The following is a 22,988-nucleotide window of genomic DNA, read 5'->3' on the forward strand; positions in this document are numbered from 1 at the left end:
TCTCTAATTGTTTTCACAACACAACCACAGCAGCAATAGCTTTTACGGTTATTGTGTATTTAACTGATTATAATTCTTCTAACGTTGGTTAAATTAGATTAAATGTCGCTGTTACATTTTCTAAAGTCGCCAAGGTTATATCGTTGATATGTCTTCAATGATTTCACGTGTCAACAGAATACAAGACATCGATCTTTAAATCAGTGCTTGGTTGCTTATCTTCGCAAACGAATTATTCAAACCAATTCACAAGAGCCTTTCCACCTAGTTAACCTTTAGAATTAATATTAAAACAGGTCCCTAATTAGTGCTATTTAAACATAATTAATTGCTCGAGTTCTGTCTGATACGATTTGATTCATCTCCCTTTTAACAAGATCAGTAATTACGCTGTAATGAGTGAAACTCACGAACACAAACAAGGACACGGCACACACTATTCTAAGGGCTGTATAGACCTAACACTCATCTAAAATAAATCGTATAAAAATATTTAGTTTTGCGCGGGAAAGCGAAGCGAGAGAGGCTGACGCGTCGTCACCGCCACGGACGACCGCGCACTGACGCCGCGGCCGCTACGAAAGGCCCACGAAACCTTAGGAATACAACTCTGCTCATACCACTTATATACAATCAGCCAAACCATCCAATTACATCATTAGTTTCCTATTCAACAGGTACACTATTAAAAAAATAAACAGAAGTCTTAAAAATAAATCAGTGGCGCTACAACCTCAGATTTCTGAATCTGTTTTTATGATCATTTTTAAATTTAAAAGGCAAGTAGGTGATCATTTTGGGTCTAAGACATGTCGGTTTCCTCATGATATTTTCCTTCACGGTTCGTACAAACGTTAACTGCGCACATAGAAAGTCCATTGGTGCACAGCCGGGGATCGAACCTACGACCTCAGGTATGAGAGTCGCACGCTGAAGCCACTAGGCCAACACTGCTCTGCTGTTGCTGGTAAGCTATTACATAATAAAATATCTTTTGGATACGCAAATAGTATAAAACTCCAGACCGCTTCAGAATGTCATGGACACAAGTCAGAACCCATCAGACGTGCGGGAGACGATTATCAATTACTTTATTCTGAATTAATATATTTACTAACTACTAATGAGATTGTTAATCATGTGGAAATAATTTTTTATATTAACTAGCTGCTCCCGCAAACTTCATTTCTCCTTAATGCCTAGCCTACCTTTTATGTACATACCAGCATGGAACATTTTGCTATGCTACCCCAGAGATTGTACGGTTTTCCGGAATGAAAACTTTTTAGGTTTTTTGTGATTTTTCTCTATAACAGAGTTCAAGTTACAAGTTCATAACTAACAAATAAAAAATAGGGGTTGATTGTAAAGGGTAAATGAATGTTGTCTCTACATGTATGTTGTATCAAAAAAAAAATTGTCTACAAAATACACATTTTTTGGGGTGGGCATCCCTTATCACTCAGGGCTTTGAAAGATAGATAGTAGCCGATTCCCAGACTTACTGAATATGCATTAAAAAATTCATAAGAATCGGTTGAGCCGTTTCGGAATATATATATAATATAATATATAAAATACATAAATACATATTTATATATATATATACCTATATATAGTAGATGAACAAACAAGTTCAGGAGCGTCTATATACCATCATTTTATTAAAAAGTGTTTTGTTTCTAATAAAAATAAGTTTAACATACTAAAAATTTAATTACTACCGACCGAAGATACTGTGGTCTTCAGAAGGTGAAACGTGTAGAGGGTTGAACGGCACTCGACACTCGACGACAGCACTCAGCGGGTTAACTGGCGTAACTTGATATTAACATGGTCACGGTTTAATTGCATTTACGTTATATGGTCACGTTGAAAGCTTTAATACAATTAACAACAATTATAAGGCATTCATAATTTATATTTGTTCGGCGCGTGCTAGGCTTTTGGCCGTGGATACGCCGGCTACTGGCTTCACGCTTACCCTTCGTCAAATACAGGAACATTTCTTGACCCTGACACGCTCCGAATCGCAACCTGTCTGCGGCTTGGGGTTCCCGTCTGCGCTCCTCATATGTCATATCCTCATATGTCCCTGTGATGTCGACAAGTTAGGACATCACGGCCTGTCATGCCAAAAAAGTGCAGGCCGCTTCTCGAGACATGCCGCACTCAACGATATCATACGCCGGTCCCTTGCCACCGTTAACGTGCCAAGTCTACTTTAGCCCACTGGAATTGCAAGAGGCGATGGCAAGAGACCGGACGGTATGAGTTTGATTCCATGGAAGATGGGCCGGGTGATGGAATGCAACCTGTTCAGACATACTGGCCCATTCCCATCTACATGGAACCAACAACAGAGCTGGTGCGGCTTGTGTTGCGGCTGAAAAAGCTAAAGGCTGCAAATACAGGGGTCTAGGCCTCGAATATGATTTTGTCCCATTCGGTGTCGAGACCCTTGGTCCGTGGGGTCCTGGCTTTTTAAGGAAATATCAAAAAGGTTAGTCGACATCACAGGAGACCGAAGAGCTGGCAGCTACCTCGGAAAAAGAATTAGTGTAGCGATTCAAAGGGGGAACGCTGCCAGTATCTTCGGAACCTTGCCTAAAGGGACTCCTTTTAATAATATATTTTATATATTATATTTTAAGGTTAGTTATTGTTTTTATTGTTCTTCTTTTTTGTGTATTATAAGCTGTAAATATTTCCTGTGTTATACGCTCTGATACAATATCGCATTGAATCCTCAAAGCAATATAAGACGCTGAGTCCAATAAAATTAATCATTTATAAAAGGACAATCTCCATTCGTGTCTCTTCTATTAAGTTATCACGAATTCTTAATTCAGTGATCAGGAATTTACAACCTCACAATTGTTTAATTTATTATTTCATATCTAGAAAGTGCCAACTGATAAGTTTCTTCTGACAAATGATATCTCAATAGCTATAGTTATCTCGGGTAGTATATTATTATGTCTAGTCTGTACATTGTAGTATAAAAAACCTTAACTATTTTACATTTTTTGCCTGGACTTGTATTGTTTTATTTTTAAATATGTTTATTCAATAATAGTATTTTGCGAATAACATTCGGGCATATTCTCCTTTTTCGACACATTTAAATTATGTAACACTTAAAACATATTTTTTTACTAATAAATGACTAATAAGTACATCTTAACTAACCTAATTTACTAAAAACTTTATTTAGCATAAGTAAGTGTGCAATATCACTTACAGTCTTTATTAAAACGAAGCATTATGCTCTTGTAATATTAATTCATGTATTGTGTACTAGCGACCCGCCCCGGCTTCGCACGGGTGCAATACTGATACTAAATAGACCTTTTGAATGCCTACAATACTTAGACATATTTTGATAAATACATTATTTTGATAAATCTCGTGGGGTTCAGCTTGCGTTTGCAATGTAAGCGGAAAACATGTAATTATTCTCAACATCAACATACACCTACCCTTGGGCACACAGAGCACGATCTTTCAATGTGAATGTGTCGCCTTAACCGAAGCAGCCAGAGCCGTGCAGCGGCTAGGGATTAATGACTTTTGCATTAAATTCGTATCCGACAGTGCATCCGTGCTGATGGCGCTCGGAAACAAAAAAACCAACAGCAAACTAATACTGGAGTGTCATGAAGCACTGGAGGCTATAACCCGAACCAATAGGGTTACCTTACAGTGGATAAAGGGACACAGTGGATCTCTCGGCAATGATGCTGCGGACGAGCTTGCGAGAAGAGGCTCCGGAATGATGCCTGCTGGCCCGTATCCGCTCCTTCCTTTGCCCTTCTCGCTGGTGCGAACCTGGATCCGCCAGAGATCCGCTGAACTCCAGCAACAACGATGGTCGCATGGTGCGGCCTGCAGACAGTCCAAAGTGGCTCTGCCAGCAGTAAACCCGCAACTGACAAAGCGACTACTTAACTTAAATAGAACCAACCTTAAAATAATGATAGGGACAATAACGGGTCATTGCCTCCTAAATAAACATCTTTTTAACCTAGGCGCGACAGACAGCCCCCTGTGCAGAGGCTGTTTCAGCGCAGAAGAAACAGTCACCCACGTAGTCCTGGAATGCGAGGCTGTGGCTAATCAACGTGAAAAAATCCTCGGAACGGTGAGGTCGCTCCGGGAAGCCTGTGAAGTGCCCAGGAGACTTCTGTGCTTCTGGAAGGAGCTAGGCTGGCTAAATTAGCCAGGACTCGTACGCACAACGGACCAACCACGAGTCTAATTGCGGAAAAAGGAGTCCTTCTACCCTAACCCTAACCCTAAACATGTAATTATTTACGACATCACATTAGAAACCTCAAAAATAACAGAATTTATCCACTATTTAATGGATGTTATTACACATATAAACCTTCCTCTTCAATCACTCTATCTATAAAAAAACCGCATCAAAATCCGTTGCGTAGTTTTAAAGATTTAAGCATATATAGGGATATAGGGACAGAGAAAGGGACTTTGTTTTATACTAGTTAGTGATTCAGTAGAATAATTTGTTCCGCGCCGTCCAGTGTCAACAGTTCGTACTAGCTCCGTGAGAGGGTTTGTATGAAGTATATCGACAACTATTCTGAAACCCCGTCGTCGTTTTGTCGTCGTCCTTTAACATGTAGTTCTTCTATTCATTTACAGAGGGCGCTTGACACAATTTTTTATAATAACATTACGGTTTTTATCTAAAATGTTTATGTATGTTGTAATTTTATTATGTTAAAAGCACTAGTTAACCTTAGAGCGGTGTTGGCCTAGTGGCTTGAGCGTGCGACTTTCGTCCCTGAGGTCGTAGGTTCGATTCCCGGCTGTGGACCAATGGGCTCTCTTTTGTATTTAACCTTCGCTCAAACGGTGAACGAAAACATTCGTGAGGAAACCGGCTTGCCTTAAACCCAAAATGTCGACGGCTTGTGTCAGGCACAGGAGGCTGATCACCTACTTGCCTATAAGACAAACGATCATGAAACAGATTCAGAAATCTACGGCCCAGACCTAAAAAGGTTGTAGCGCCACTGATTTATTATTTTATTAAAAATAATAGCTTAAAATGTTTAAAATACAAGAACATAAAAACTCTTTCGTTCTTGAAATATATATATATAAATATAAAATAAATAATCAAATAAGATAAGCCTCGTTTAAAACAATTGCCACGTTTTTTAGATCCCATTACTTTATACGTTCGGGTCGGAAAATAGAGTTTTATAGCGAGCTGGCGAAATAAAAAGGTTTTATGGGACTTATAATAATGTGTAAACCTACGGAATTGGTATAAAACAGCTGAAAACATTCATAAATTCGAATAAGTAGTCATAAATCGGTGACAGGCGATATCTTGGCTTTTCAAATTCTTGTAGTTATACCTTACAATAAACTAACCGCACCTGCTTTAGTTAAATTTGACTAAATATCAATGTGACCTTCCGAATATAGTGGAGTGCGGAACTTCGAACTCATCATTACTTTTAGCCGTTTTCCTACCACATAAAAATATACACTAGTGGTGTGAAGCTGCTATGAAAATATTATCAACGCAAGAACAGAACTATGAGGCGAGATGAGCGGCTGCGTTTAGTGGGATTCTATAGATGTAATACGTGCTTACCTCAGCGGTAGCTCGATGGGATCCCTTTTGCTGAGCATGGTCAGGCGAATGCCGCAGCGTCTTGGTGTCTATCTGCACGTTCGTCTGCATCTTTTGTCATCTCACTTTTAAACTTCCTGCAACAATTTTAGTACATTCAGATATTTTCAGCAACGAACCCATGCATGCTATGTTAAATATTAACATAGTGACATTGTCTTTTAACTCAAATATGCAGGACGTAATTACAGAAATACGGAGAAGGAAACTTTCTAAATCTGTGTTTTCAGAAGAGTACCTCGACCGGTCACCCAACAGGGCGTGGCAAAAACTATTATTTTATTCGTTCTTCAGATATGTATTAGAAATACTGACATGAACATAACATAAATATTTAATTATTTATCACCTAAAGGTTATAGCACATATAGAATACATAATGAGAATTGGGAAATGTCGGAAGTCACGTGACAACACTCCAGGAATATTTTCCCCGTAGCGTTGGAATTTTCTTTAGGAGTACACCAAATATCAAACAGTATGTTTTTTTCGTAAATGTATCACAAAGAACGTTGTTTGTTGCCATTGTTTTTAACATATTTTAACAAAGCAATACACGTAACTTGAATTATTAGGAATCAGCTTCCTGTGCGAAAACGAAAATGCTAATAAAAAATGAAATTGTTTCACTCGATCGATACGAACCCTTATGGATAACTTGAGAACTTGTCTAACCACTCTACAAAATCAGCTGAATTTTTTTGAAGGGTCCTTTGATGAGAGCTATCTGGTACACTTTCAAAAAAAATACTAATTAACAATGATTACAATATTTTATGGTGGCAAGATTAATATTATTTCTACTCGTGTACATGTTTTGTATTTACACGAGTAGGATAAACTGAACGTGGATGTATATACTACAACTATATAGTACAAAATATATAAGTTATTTGATAACAAATGGTGACTTTCACCATTATAATACTCGAAAGAGAACTAATCTAAGCGTACGATCAACCAGGCTCCAAAAGATAAACCACTCCTTATATGGAAATTGTATTCGTTTTTACAACAAACTTCCAAGCGAAATTAGAAAATTATCACTGAATAAATTCAATACTCTCGTTTAACGTAAATTAATCAGTAAAGCTTTTTTTATACATTTGACAATTATTTAAATGATGATTGATTTGCTCTAGTTCAAATAATTTGTATGACTTTAAACTTGGCGATTAAAAAGAGTGGCGGAGAGTTTCTTGCCAGTTCTTCTTGCCCGCTCTATCCTTGACTTGCGAACTAGTAATAAATGTAAATTTTGAATCAATTTATCATCTTTTCTGCTGACGTTCATAATTGTTAACCGTGTGAAAGTTATTTTGAATATGAGTTTTTGAGTTTATATTTAGAAAGACGTTATATCATATAAGTCAGATAAGAATGAATTGATGAAAACTGTTTAATCAAAAATACATTTGGTTACAGAAGAACTGTTTGTAAAATACAATTATCGTAAGAAATGTTTATTGTTGGCCTACTTAAAACTAATTACGTTATTAGTGGGGGATGTCTAAATTCGCATATTATATATTTACATAGTAAGTTGAGACAGAACTTGATATACGAAAAACGTTCTTAGGAATCTTTCTTCTTCCGCGCGCCACCACTATGTATTTCCGAACCAATTCGACGTAGAGTCCTTCAAGAAAAGAGCGTACCGATTCTTAAAAGGCTGGCAACGCACTTGCGAGCCTTCTGACTATGTGAGGTTCCACCTGATGTTCAGGGATAATATATCAGCCTCCTGATACGTAAAAAAATACGGAATAACATTGTTGTGTTATGTGAACAGAAGCAATGAAGACACGCATGAGTTACATTTACGAGTTTGTTTACTTAGTTCGTTCCTTGCTTAGATCCTTTCTCAAGACTTGCTTATATATTAATAAATATTTATATTTTTATTGTTATACATTATTGTCGAATAAGATTAAGACATATAATAAAACCAAAATGTTAAGAGAATAATAGAAATGACGCTTTGTGATTATCGCATACAGTTGTTGCGACTTTCATTGTCATCATGTAGATTACAATCTATTTACTGAAGCATGGGCGTAATTGTAGATCCCTTCAAATGCTAAACAAGGCTGAATTAATTACGCAAATTTACAAAAAGCTTAGCCGTGGACTAGTTCTTCTTCTACTAGGACTAGGACTTCCACGTTTGCGTCATCCAACAAGTGGAAAAACATCACCTATTTTCCACCAGAAGAATTATCGTTGCTAGCTTCCAACAATATTCCTACCGGTGAAACCTTAACTTATCTTCATTTACGACCGTTATAATTATGTTGTTGTTCACGTCGTTTAAAACACCTATAAACTTACATAAACTTGACGAAAAAGTACTATTATTAAAATAGTACAATACTTATGACATCTTTTTTTATATTATCGGAGCTAGGGCGCTTCTGTCAGCTGCCATTGTGACATATGTCACAGAGCTCATTATTTAATAACGTCAACGTCAAATCAGTTTACATTTATTTGATTTACTAAAATTGCTATATCTATAAATTAAGGACATCTACATTCGATAGTATTAGTGATTCCATAGTCCTTATTATTATTAACACTTATTTAGTATCACTTTAAACCGTTGAAACTCAAAGGCAAACCATATTAAAGTAACAATTTTTCACTTGTTCCCAAGTACTCTGTAGTCAATTCTAGTTCGGTTATGGAACGAGTACACGAATTGTCATAAATCCCTGTACTCGGGTTGATATAAATACAGGCATTGGTGTGCTGCTTGGTTCGATTGAGCGGTTGAGCCAAGCAGAAACCTTTTATGAAGACTTTTATGTCGAAAATACACGACTTATTTATAACAATATATCTGCAGGTCTTGTTTTTGCTTATATTCAGGTCATGTTTTGTAATAATTATTTAGGTTTGCTGCTGTGTTAACAATCGATGCTTGTCTCTACCTGTCATCACTGTCAGTTACTGCCTTTGACGGCAGGTAACCTATCTCCACGAGTAGTTCTTGACCTTCCTGCTCCGTTATAAAGGTGCTGCTCTCGTTCCTGACTCATTGTTTTTTAATCTATTAACCCCGCTCACTCCGTCATGTATTTAAAAAACTTCACTATATTTAATATTTTGCATTTGATGTGTCCTACATTTTCTTCACAACTCTGTACGCGATACGCTTACATCGCGTACCATAATTCAATTGTGGTGACGCGAGAAGGTTGTTTGTATGTACTCGAGGTAACTCTTTGAAGGTTGCTTAGAGGAATTATTTTTCGTGGAGAGGCGGACAACAATGTTATGGTGCTCTTACATATTTTACGGAATTTAAAAATAAAACTGCTTTAATTGAAATCTACAACCCCGATATTAAGAAGAGAAAATGACCCAAAATTCTTATGAACTAATGAATGAAGATAATAATTAAAAATGTAATGTTTCTTAATCAGTTGTTTCACATCCCTAGTCGTAAATTTCGTTCGTGTAAGGATTGCGGGGGCATGCTGTTAACTGTACACCCGAGAGCTCTTACTGGCCATGCTGGGAATATATTGTCTGAATTAAGCCCTCGCCAGCCCCTCATTTACATAGTACAACTTTGACACTACGGATAATGTGAATAAAGTTGCCAGTTTTATTCAGCTATAAAGTATCATGGGCATATTCGTTACTCTATAAGCTTAATATAATATCTGTCTGTTAAAAAGTTTGAGACTGGACACAGCAATACAATAATAGTTTATTTTGTTTAAGATTTTTTCCTCTCATTGATTGCGCCCACGAAATTATATTTAATTGAGTCATATTCACAGTAATTAAACAATAATTAATTTAAATAACAACATTTTTAATACTTTTCGTTATAAATTTAATCTCATAATAGTATTATTTATGTTTCATGAAAGCACTGAGAATAAAGAGCCGTAGCCTCGTAGCCTCGTAGCTCGTAGCGCACATAAATCGTAGCACTGTCGTAAAAGCTAGTCTACTGTTTTTTTACGATAACTAGAAGTTCGTACAATATATTTTTATTCTTAATCATTCAGCACTTCACCTAAAAATTCGTTATATTGTTCTATATGTACTACATAATCATGAAGGTTTATTTCGTAAATATCGCTTTGTACTTATGGCTAATGCGGCAAGTTAAACGGATTAGAGATAAGATATGGCATGCACAATGATGTCTATCGTTGGATAAACAGTCTATTATATAGCTCATAAGGCTTATAAAGAAAGACACATGACTGAAACTTGTTGCCTAACATATGGTTACGTTAAATTCGAAATAAAAAACAGTCCAGTTCCAAATTATGTTTACAAATCTAGCCATAAATAAATGAATCTTGGCCTCAGATTTTTTAATCTGTTTCATGATCATTTTTAAATCTAATAGGCAAGTAGGTGATCAGCCTCCACTGCCTGACACACGCCGTCGACTTTTTGGGTCTAAGACATGTCGGTTTCCTCACGATGTTTTCCTACACCGTTCGAGCAAATATTAAATGCGAACATAGAAAGAAAGTCCATTTGTGCACAGCCGGGGATTGAACCTACGACCTCAGGTATGAGAGTCGTACGCTGAAGCTACTAGGCCAACACTGCTCTTCGCTTAATGTACTAAATAATTTATTTTTTAGATCTATTATCTTATGTGTAGTAAATAAAATACCGCTTGTTCACTTACACTGCGTAGTAAATCATTAATGATGTCGTTTTATTAACGACTTTACGACAAAATGTTGTTCACGCTTAATATGAATAATCTTCAAGTTCGTTAATTATCAATTAAAAGTGTAATCAAACAACATCACTTCAAAGCCTCCCCTTTTACTGCCGAGCTCACTGAAATGTAAATGACTAATGATCATTTAGCATATTTGAATTAACTAACCATTGAAAAATTGATTGATTGAGAGTTGGCCTAGTGGCTTCTGACTCTCATCACTGAGGTTGTAGGTTCGTTCCCCAGCTGTGCACCAATGGACTTTCTATGTGAAGGAAAACATCGTCTTAGACACAAAAAGTCGACGGCGTGTGTAAGGCACAGAAGGCTTGATGACCTTAAGGCCGATTAAATTTTACAAATGATCATGAAACAGATACCTAAAAAGATCTTTGATATTATATATATATGGATAAAACAATGTTACGTTGTAGAAAAACTTTGAAACCGCTCTTTTATTATTTTAACTGGTCTTTTGATGTTGGATATCCTATATATTTCTTTTTTATCGTCAAAGTCATGAAGATTCAATCCTTTAAAAAAGTAAATCAACAAAACCTGTTTTAAGATATTTTTATACGTAACTTTATTTGTTGTTATAACACGTGTTTGTCTTAATTTAATGGCTCAAATATAAACAAATTCAAAGAGTATATTATTACTAAAGTAAGATGCTCTTTAGTTTGTGTCTGTATATATTATGCATGTATTCGTAGTTGTTCAGTTCAGTGAAGCGAGGAATTGACACCTCGTAAATGCTGATCTATAGTAATATATATTCAAAACGTAGCCTCAACGTCAGAATTAAATTATAAGAAACAAAATATTAGTGATTACATTCTCTCTGATCTCTTATTACTCCTTCAATGTGATATTGGTTGGTTGTCTTTCTTCTAAGATTAGGCAATATCAAACAATAATATTTATATATTTACACTTCATTTTATTTATAGAAAAAACAAATAACATAATTTATGACAATTACGAGTATAAGGCATGCAACGAGCGGCCTTAACGCTAACAAGCGATCTGTTTCAGTATATGATGGGAAAAGTGCAAGCAGTACATAACTAATTCTTTTAAAAAAAAATATAGAATCATCAACCTTAATCTAAAGTAATACAAAAAAATTAATAAAAATAAACTAAAAGCTAATCTCACCGATTTATGAATTGCGATGCAATATAAAAGAATAAGTCATACAAGAATTACAAAAGCGACGATTGAGCAGAATGGTTAAGAAATGGCTAATATTACAGTTGCGTATTAAGTGCAAATTTACATTTTAACAAAAAGAGAAGAAAGAAAACTTTCGTTATAAAAGAAGACTTGTTACGGATAAGAACCTGTTGCACTCCTTTATAATGCAAATACACTAGTGGTACACAATTTAAACTCAAATAATTTTCCACTACTTTTGCATAACTGTCGATACACAATTATACGATTAATTTTATTTAAACGTTTATTAATTCTTCGTTATAAAGACGTTTTCCCATTACAGGATATCCTTTCTATAACACACAGAGTGCTGGGAGATGAAAGATGGAGTTGAAGGGACCGTAATTGGTGGCGTCTGACAAAGACGGGATAAATGGGGTTGTGGATAACTTTACACTAAAAGTTAATTTATGTTTAGATTTTATGATTTAAGGATAAGGGAAAATAGGTAAAAGTTTGTGTTCCTATAATGGTAATCACTCTTATAATTTCGCACCTTGATTTCGAAACCGTTATTAAACAAAAGAACTAAATTTTACAGGAGAATTTATGATTTTTGCATCATTATTTACATCTTTATAAAAAGTGAGTTATATAATTTAATATTTTCTATGATTACCTTTTGTATAGTAACTTTAACTTTTATAGTAACACTTTTGCAATAATTAATATTTCAATTATGTAAAGTTTGTTTAAAGATAATGTTACTATATTCAAAATAGAATTCTTGCTATTATAATTAATTTTAAAGGTATTTTATGCATAGGTCAATAGGTCAATTAATTAATTTAAATCAATATGTTAAATTCGACTAAAAATTCAGTAGCATTAATGTCTAGTTGACTAAACTAAATAACACACTTTATCAAATATATAATTTACATGAATATCAAAATCTGCCGTAGTTAAACAAATAGTTACACTTTTTTTATAAACTTTTAAGTCGATTCCGTAAGTGCTAGGTGACAACTGATGTAGTAACGGATTTGCTAATAACTATGTTTTAAAATTCAGTTTAGTAACGTTTAAATTTAGCACCATTTACCAATATACTGGGAAATTAAATGGACATGTCAAATTCTTTTTATAGATTTTGACGATTTAAACAAATTGATTACTATATTTAGTAAAAATTTCGTTTAGCAACGGTTTCGAAATAAAGGTGCGATTTGTCTAAAAAACCGGTTAAACAACATTATCCACATAACTTTCTAGGAAACATTTTTTTAGTTTAATAAAAGTAACTATCTACTATAATAAAAAAGGGGTTGATCGTAGAGGGGTGACAATTAAGGGTTGTATGTATTTTTGTATGTATCATAAAAAAATAAAAACAAAAAGTTTTGTTTCAAAAATTAAAAATAAAAATTTAGGGATGGGACCACCCTTAACATTTAGGGGGATGAAAAATAGATGTTGTGCGATTCTCAGACTTACTGAATATGCATCAAATTTCATGAGAATCGGTCGAGCCGTTCCGGAGGAGTATGGGAACGAACATGGTGACACGAGATTTTTATATATTAGATATTATATTTGGATACGTAGTCTAAGCGATTACCAGATGAATATTTCCCTTTGAACTAAGTATCTCACTTTAAGGAGGTTTCATTCACTTTCACAAATTCACGCAAGGACTCTTATATTTTTTATTCCACTATCTTCATAAAATAACATTTGCCAATATATATATATATTAAAGAAATTTAAAACGTGCTATTATCACTGCTATAAGTAAACGATATTATCACAATGTAAGCGAATATTTCCTGTTATTGAGGAAAATCTTTGAGAAAAAATGTTGTCATTGCTTATTGTCCGGTGATAAATTGGGAAAAACTCGGCAACGTGGAGCCAGTATATTTATACACACAAGTAAAGATTTGGACATCATTCCTTAACCAGCAAATTCGGTACATTACGTAAAGATGTTTCAAAAATGTTACTTTATTCTAATCTTTATATATATATATAATTCTACTGTACGTGTGTATTACACTAAACTCTTCTGGATGGTTTAGATTCACAAATCAGCCCGGCAGATGGCGCTGCAGTCGGTAACTATGTAATTTTTATCTATACAGCAAATAAACAGCTGGTATATACATAAATCTTCTGTGCATGTGTTCGTTATTACACGATTGGACAGATTGTGTTCAAGTGAAGTCGAGAATGATTTAAATTATTAGATATTTTTTTGTATATAAGACGTGTGTTCAGGACAATGTCTGTCGGATCCGCTAGTATCAAGTATATTTTGAAACAATAGTTTATTAGGTCGAGTCCGCTATAATTAACAAATTTTATGTAATAACTTAAACTTAATAAGCAGAGTCAGGACTCTTTCTTTTGTTAAAAATCCATTTTAGTAAATTTGTTTAGTTTAAAATTCTTAAAATTCAAGAATCATTTACCTTTTTGGCTGGCATTGTTGTTGTAATAAACAATGGAATTCACATTTTTCACCTCACTTTACAAACAGTTGACAAAACAGTTCACGTATAGGTTGTGCGCAGGCGCTGTCTCTCTTGGACGGACGTGACCATGAGTGATTTTTTTTTTAGTGCGCGCAGCCATCGTCGTTCGTCGATGTATAAGACGTTGTCACGTCAAAAAAAATATGTACCTTATAGATTTTTTTTTAAAGTTTGGCAGTTGTAGAATTAACTAAAGTTCTCCCCCTCTCCCATTATCCTCAAAGGAAACACTCACAAACAAGTGAAGAGAGAGGAATCGAGGTTACTATGATGTCGCAAGATCAGAACATGAATACTTTGGAACGAAACGACTTTGTTGACAAAAACATTTGTTTGTTTTGTACGATCTTTCTTTGTTCGCCGAATTTAAAAACTTTATATGCTCGACGCTATTCGTCGGTTTTAGATTTTCTGGTTTCCTTGTGGTGCTTTATTTTCGTATGGGCCAGTAAAATAAAATGGTTCGCAGTTCTTTAAAACAAATGCGTAAAGAAGTAGGGTTATCGACGGACGGACGCCGGACGGCTAAAGTTTGCATATTCTGCCACACAGAATCTGAGTCATATCATTATAGTTATTTTTTGTTTTATCACTACATCATCACATTATTAAAATATAATATTACGTAATTTTCATCCTGCAGAAGAGGGCTATTCGTGCCCCGTACTAGACTATCTAAAGTCAGTAATTCTTTTTTGGGAAATGGGATACTCTTCTTTAATAAAATCCCAGAGGCTCTTTTGCGTTTTAATAAATTTAAGAAATGTATTAAAGAAAAGCTGTGTAAAAAGGCTAACTATGAAGTTAACGATTATCTAGTTGATAAAAGGGCCTGGGACTAGTGCTAGACAGGCTACTTCTAATTAATTTGCGATATTTGTAAAATAAGTGTTGTTTGATTATTTGCTAAGATTCAAAATTAATGACGTGGAATAAGTGATACCTGTATCTTATGTTCTTATCAAAAGTAGTGCATTAAGTCGATTTTAAAAAACTAGTACGAAGAACTAGTACTTTCAATATTTTTAGTCAACGAAAATTCCCAAAATTGTCGCACACAATATTGTTAATCGCGAGCGCGTAAGTGAATAATAACAATAAGTAAGAGCTGGATACAATCACATCACACTAAATCCTTTTCCGCACGCAACACCACCCTACGAACCCCCCAACACCCCAACACCCTGCCCCCATCACAGGCTATTACCATCAGTTGGCTTACTCTGATTGAAAGTAAATTGATTTCTCAGTTGCAGCCGGGCTTACAACTTTCATAGCTTAGTGTTTAAATGTATATCGCTACTGATATTGTAATACTATCGTTACTCCTATTTCACCATGCCTCGTGCTGATAGAGAACAAATCTTTTTTTTTAAATTTATTTTATTATTATTTACTACTTAAGATGTCACAACATGGTGTAATGGTTGCAGCTACTTACAAACGTTGTGTAAAACAAAAAACTTGGCGATTAAAAAGAGTGGCGGAGAATTTATTGCCAGTTCCTCTCTTCCGTTCTACGTCCTTGATTTGAGAACTGGCAATAATTTGAGAACAATTTCAGAACGTTCATAAGTGTGTACATTGTGTTACCAATATGAATAAACTAGCTGACCCGGCGAACTTCGTTCCACCTTACAGTCTAGTAATATCGTGTTAGCTTTAGTTAAACTTATTTTAGGATTTTATTAAGGTTAACACTAATACAACTTTTTTTCCAATTACAGAAATGTTTTTTTGCGTGCCATTGCGAAAGAAGAATGGCAGTTTTACACATTAGGCCTCTTCTCTCTAGCGCCAATATTGCGATACTGTTTTAACATTTTTGTTTTGTTATCCGGTGCAAGAACAAAGTGGTAGGTTTCTTTTATATGCGTAATTTTGTCAACAGATGGCACAACATGCTGCGTTCGTAAAATTAATTAATTTATTTATTGTTATTTGATAACTTATCCGATATTTTATTACTTATTCTGCTATTCAGAGCGGAGAAAAATCCACCATAAAAGAGATAACTAACATCGGTCCAGCCGATCTTGAGTTATAAGTGGTGTAACTAACACGACTTTGTTTTATATACATATTTAGATGATTTTTGACTTGACTTTTTTATAATTACCGAAAGGGGCTCGATTTATGAGCAAAGTTGCTTCACATTTGTTAAAAACTGCTACCGCACTTTCAAACGTTTGCACTGTTTGTTTCTTGTGTAACGATTTGAACCCTTCTGATCCGTGTCTAGATATATTTTACAGCGGCTTTGAAATATTATGTAATTTATTTACGGCGAAGGACGACGGAATTTCTAACGGATATTTCAAATTCATAGCTAAATATTTTTGCTACGAAATAACATCGTGTAACACAATTTCTTATTCCTTTGGAAACAATATATAAGGAATTTATAGTAAAATCTTTAGTTGCCATGTATCTACATAATAATTCAGTTATCTGCTGCATTGTTTTTTTATAACACCATGCGCCTATTTTATTTTAGTATAGTAGTTTTTTTTTCATTCTCGATACATGGTCTTCATAATATAACAAAATATTGTAAAAACTAAAATAAAAGAGTATGGAGTTTCTTACCCATTCTTCACCTTTTGGAAGGAGCAACTAGTAATTTTAAAAAAAGAAACTAACTTGTAATTTTGACTTTCAAAATTGCCTTTTAATAGGTCTAATTGAAACAAATGATTTTACTTTGACTTAAATCATATAATTGTATTGGTCAACGTACTATGTGTGTTTATTCATGTTATAGATTACGTCAAAACCACGACTAGATATTCTTTGCGGAATACAGTTATACACCATAGACAAATATCAATATCAATAGTCAGTTTAGCACATGAAGAGATTGCTAATGAAGCGACGCGAAAGAAAGGGAATTCTTGTGAGTTCGTTCAGCCGCTCCCAGATGAAATCGCAATGCTCGTTGTTCGTGGAATTTCAATGCCTTTATTTCAGACATTCAGTGTGAAGCTATTTTCATTATTAAGGGATATCGAATCTTATATACGTTTCTGCAACCAAATATCCAGGTTGTGTCCGGCTTCCAGGCGCGAGTATCATGTGGATTAATTAAATATTAATAATAATAATGACTACTAATAATAATGTTGTATGGAAAACATGTTTGTGCGACCATTGCTGCGATATAATTTTATCTTTGTTTTTCACTTTAAGTTCTAGGCTTTTGCGTATTAATAAAGTAAAACAGCAAATAAAAAATTGTTTCTGAGTAATCAAGTGATGTGCGGTAGTGGGTCAGTGCAAGTTCTCCACCTCGATCAGTCAATAAGAGTATCGGTTTTCAATTTATTTGTATTTACACTTCGAGACGAGCAACTGAGCAGAGAGAGATCAGTGCCGTTGCCAACACAACGCGTACAGGCGCATTCCACTTTGCTAAAATTATTGGAAAGTAAATAATAAATAAGTTAGCTTATTTCATTATTTTCTACGTTATTAAATTTTGTAATTGGAATTGAAACCCGATCACAATACCTCCTTTTATAGCCTAAAGTTAGGTAACACTAAAAACAATTGTTTCCAATATTATTAATGAAACAATCAAATCAGTTTAATGTGAGGTTAATCGTGCTTTGTCGTATTTTTATTTTTAATTGGCAAATTATTTCTATTACAAACAATCAATAATTTTGTTTTAACGTCTGTGGAATTAGAACAATCTGAATAGGATATAATTTTTATTATTTAATTATTTGATACTATATTCAGGGGCAATGTTTTACTAAAACGACGTATCACTAAGTCTATTATATAAATATTAATCTCTATGTAGCGTTACACTTGGCATAATAATACGTATAAAATGTGTTAAAATAGAATCTCAAAGGGCTTATAAATAACTCGTATAAATAAGTTTGGAGTTGCGTGTGAGGACAGAGGACGCAGTGACAGAATTAATGGAAATACGTAAATATAAACCCACGTAAGAAATTACATTTGAAATTCAATTTAAGTTTATAGATCTCAGAACTGTGATATCCTATATATCCTGTGGGATAAACGTAGATTGTTATTTTAAATATTGTATTTAAGAAGTTATTTTGATAGTATTTATTGAAACGTCTTTTGTTTATAAGAGCATAGACGCTAGTTGAAGATTTAACTCGGCGCCTTGTAGGCGGGACCGGCGCGGGGACCCCATTTATTTAAATATTATGTACTGCACATTCTCTTATTCGAGATTAATTGAATAAATCATTATATTAGGTCCTTCCATATGAAATTGGCGTTTTGTCTTTGGTTAGGAATTCCAAATAATTTTTTGTTTTTTGACAACCATGATTCATTACATTTTCCCGTTTACCTTGTGAGCGTTTGGTGGAATATTGTCGTTCACCATAACTTTCTTAAATCTGGCCAGACGATTATGTCTATTGTCAGCAACTGCAAACCATGGAAAAGCTAGCTGCTAAACAACCAAGGCTGGTCAATCACTCCACTTCTGTTTCACAACAACGCTAGACTACACACTGCAAAACAGACTGCTACCAAATTAGGGGACCTTTAATTAGAATGCTTAAGACATCCACCGTACTCACCGGACATTACTCCGACAGATTACCATTTCTTTTCAAAATTTGGCTTACTTCTTGCAAGGTAAAAAATTCAACTCTGATGAGGCAGTCAAAACCGCTTTCAAAGATTTTATTTTTTCCGTCCGAATGTTTTTATTTTGTAAAGTGCATAGATAGCAATGGTACATACTTTAATTATTTAAAAACATCTACTTTTTGTTCCTCCCATACAAAACGCCAATTTCCTATGTCGTAATATTGTCATTATTATGATTGAATTTTAAACAGTCTAATAATTATTTTAACGTCGTTTTTGGACAGTTATCAAGAAGACATCTACCTACTTGTTGAAACTGCGCTTATCCTAAAGTCGTGCTGTCAGCAGCAGATCTTGATAATCCGGCGATATTACCTCGATCGAGCAATATTAGAAAGGTGCAAAAGGTTGTGGGTGGAGAGCGATAAAATTAAGTACATTTTTATTCACTTGATGTGTGTCGAATCGATGTAATGAACTAAGAAATTCTTATTCTGTCGGGGATTTCGTTTGGCATTTGCAAAGAACGAATTTATATTACAGCGAAACGAAGAATTATGCATCATTAGTGTTTATGTGCTAAAGACAGATTTTATTTTATTATTTAAACATTTATGTGTGAAAGAAACCTTTATTAATGTTTGAAAAAGATAATGTTTGATGTGAACTAATCATAACTAATCCTAGAATCGTAAACGTATTAAAATTAAGATCTTTACTTATTAACGAATATTAAAAAAAAATGGTGCGTACTTATTTACGCGCGTAAGAAGTTATACTTCTTTGGCTTTCTTTATTTTTTTTAAATATTAAATAATTAATAATTAATATTTAGCGTTAATAATTTAACAATATTTAATATTTAGTATATTATTCGATTATTAATTAATATTAATAATAATTATTATTTATTATTTTATTATATTATTAATTAAATTTAATAACTAGGTATGTTTTATAACCTTTTAACTAAGTAACAATAGGTCTTTGTGAAAAAGCATTGCTAAATTTCTTTGAAAAAATAATTAAAACTCCTTTATTTGTTTAAAAGGTTCTACAATTAATGTCATTATGGTCATTCAAAATTCTTGGCATAGCTGCTAACGTCACGCATATTCTATTTCTTTTTACTTGTAGATTGTCTTATTCCCATCTCGCTCGCGCACGCTCGGCGCCCATACTGATAATTTTGTGTCACGGTGCGCGCGCATCGTAAAATTTCACTCTCATAAATTTTTCATAACGCGCCTAAAGAAGTATAACTTCAAAAACTTATACGTACTTTACGTTGTTACGTGATAAAGGCACATAATAATATTAAATAGCGAGCTAACGAGGTCTTGTAGGCTAGACCGATTTTGTAATACATATTATTAACTCAAAATAACCTTCATATTTAGAGGTCAGAAATTACATAAATCACTTTAATTTCTTTGAAGTATCAAGATGGAAAAGTCATGAAAACTGTATGAAAATAGTTCAGCATATAAGACGAAATGTATTTAAGCTTTATTTCCGTATATATTTAATATTGTAATATAATATTTTCTTAGAGGTACACTACATATATTGAATTATTAATCAATTTCGAAATTATTTAACTTTAATTATTGATTTTTGATTCGGGGTTTTCGTTTAATCGCCAATATGTACATTCCCCAACTTAGCATTTCTTTAAATATTCTTATGTAAGAGGTAACATACATAATTATTAACATTTAAAATTGAATTAACTTGAGTATTTCGGACACGTTTTACGTAACTCCAAAAAATATCTCCTCCTTCAACTAAGACCTGACCTGACTGAAGGGCCGCAGACGCACGTCCTGGTTTAAAAATTTAAGACAATGGTTTGGTCAAAGCACCAAGTCATTGTTTAGAAGCGCGGCATCCAAAATCAAACTAGCCATGATGATCGCCAACCTTCGCAAGGAGATGGCACTATAAGAAGAAGAAGAAAATTGAATTGCTCACTTAAGAAACTGAAATGATAGTTTTTAGGAAGAAAGTACTTAGAAATTGTAAACGAAACACAATAAGTAGATATTAAATAAAATAATACATTTTTGAATAGTCTTTGAATTTGACCCCCTGTGGGGTGTGGTCCCCACGTGGGAAACACTGGTTAAGAAGATAAACTATTATTTCGACTACATGATATTCAAATTATCACAATGTAGGTATTTGGTACAGTAGTCTTGTTCCGTTATCTTATATTGGGAAAAGGGCGGTTCCACTCCCCGATTACGTACCGAGAGGTCGATACCCTCCTGAAGTTACCTGTTGCCTAACATATGATGCGCTCCTGACGGAACTTTCAATTGAAATATGCCTTGAAGTCATAATGTGGCAATGGACCATGCTAAAATAATATTCAATATAATGTTAGTTCCAAATTAATGCAATCTTTCCTCTCCTCATATGTATCTACATATATATTATATATAGATAGCTAAGTACATAGGACCAGATTCCTTCCTACTCTTCTGTCACCTTTTACGCCGACAAATCTCATCTCGACAAAACATAAAAATTCAATTATGGCTATGGTTTTTTAAACGTTTTTATAATTTAATATCCATTTTGACAATTTTCGGTAGTGGTAATGTGTAGAAGAAGTCCTCAAGAAGAGAGACAGATAGGACATTACAAGGACCATAAACGAATCAAATACTTGATAGTCCGTAACTAACTGAATGATCAAGAGTAGGAAAGTTTTCCGAAGTTTCGACTATGATTATATATACCAATCGCCTGTTCGTTAATTGAGTTAGGACTGAAATGAATAGTGAATAGTTACAAATTTGTTTACTTCTCTCCATCACGGTTTTCGTCACAACTTCGGGTCTGATCCAACCCGTAATAAAGATATATTAATATTCATTTTTGTATTTACATGGTGTTAAAATGGCCTTGGCCTCAGATTTCTAAATCTGTTTCATGATCATTTTTAAATCTAATAGGCAAGTAGGCTTCAGTACCTGACACATGCCGTCGACTTTTTGGGTCTAAGACATGTCGGTTTCCTCATGATGTTTTCCTTTACCGTTCGAGAAAATGTTAAGCGCACATAGAAAGAAATTCCATAGGTGCACAGCCGGGGATCGAACCTACGACCTCAGGTATGAGAGTCGCACGCTGAAGCCACTAGGCCAACACTGCTTTTAATAATATAAAATAATTAAAAAAAACTTTAATAATATGAATAAAATTGGCTTTGAATAGTCATAGATAAAAAGGAACGTAACGCAGTGATTCAATTATTGGGCATACAATTTTGGGGCGTCTTTTGTCCCCATATTGGGACAAACAAGGACATTAAAGTCCAAACGGGATGTTTACGACACGATATTATACAGTTTTATAGCATACATTAACTTTCATGAATACCTAAATCGATCTCCTAGCGTTCCTGCATTTTATAATGAATTTAAAAATACTGCCCTATTTGACGTCAATTTGAATTGATTTCTAAGTGTTTTTTGTTTACTGTTATACGATATTATAATAAAGCCATAAGATATTTTCAACCTTATAAATTTACAAAAAAAAAACTTAATAAATGAAACACTTAAAAATATATGTATATCAGAGCGAAATTATTGTGTGCCAGAAAATTAAAATAATTAAATAGATGAAATAAAAGAAAGCTAATTGTACGTGTACTAGTAGTGGTAATAACACCTTTGTGAAACAGAATTAAACGAATTTACAACATATTCTAAACGGTTGAAGTTGCAACGCGATGGGTGGTCTAAAAAATGTATTATTAGTTGACTGATGTATAGATAGCTTTATAAATACAACCTTTTGTTGAGAATCGTATCTTTTATGCCAGACTGAATTTATTTGTATTATTATTCGTCTAGGTTTCAAAGTTTCTAGGTCATTTGGAAGTGGATTTGGTTTGGGATCTATATCTGTAATAAAAGATGTGATTTCAAGATTCGTTTTCACCGATTTCATGGTTTAGTTACACGTACATCGATGAAGCGGTTCTGTAAAACTGTTGTTCTTATAGCATTAATATAGTAGGCAGGTTTTTCGCCCTAGAAAACTATGAAGAATATCAGAATCAACATGAAATCCTAGACGCACGTTTATTTCGGTATAATCTTTATTATTCTCGTCGTGTTCAATCGATCGTGTCGTCTCCTCAAAAATAAGACTAAGGAAAATGAAACTCAGGAATGAATATTAAAAAGACAATAATAAATATACCTGAAGATAATTCAACACAATCTCAACACTGAATACAAATTTCGCGCCGTAACTCGTCGGCAACACCATCACTCCCGGTACGAGCGTTCAGCGTCACGCGGTA

General features: G+C 34.1%; 1 protein-coding gene across 1 annotated transcript in view; it reads right to left on the bottom strand.

Annotated features, from left to right (window-relative positions):
• The window catches only part of LOC125059999 (inactive dipeptidyl peptidase 10), a 348,882-nt gene extending 325,894 nt beyond the window's left edge, over positions 1 to 22,988 (bottom strand). The window contains exons 1-2 of the mRNA XM_047664738.1: positions 22,886 to 22,988; positions 5,636 to 5,751 (exon numbers count right to left, since the gene is read on the bottom strand). Coding sequence (XP_047520694.1) covers positions 5,636 to 5,725 — 90 coding nt within the window. The 5' untranslated portion in view covers positions 5,726 to 5,751; positions 22,886 to 22,988. The remainder of the gene's footprint in view (positions 1 to 5,635; positions 5,752 to 22,885) is intronic.

The sequence above is a fragment of the Pieris napi genome, chromosome 20, assembly GCF_905475465.1.
Source record: "Pieris napi chromosome 20, ilPieNapi1.2, whole genome shotgun sequence".
Lineage (NCBI taxonomy): Eukaryota > Metazoa > Arthropoda > Insecta > Lepidoptera > Pieridae > Pieris > Pieris napi.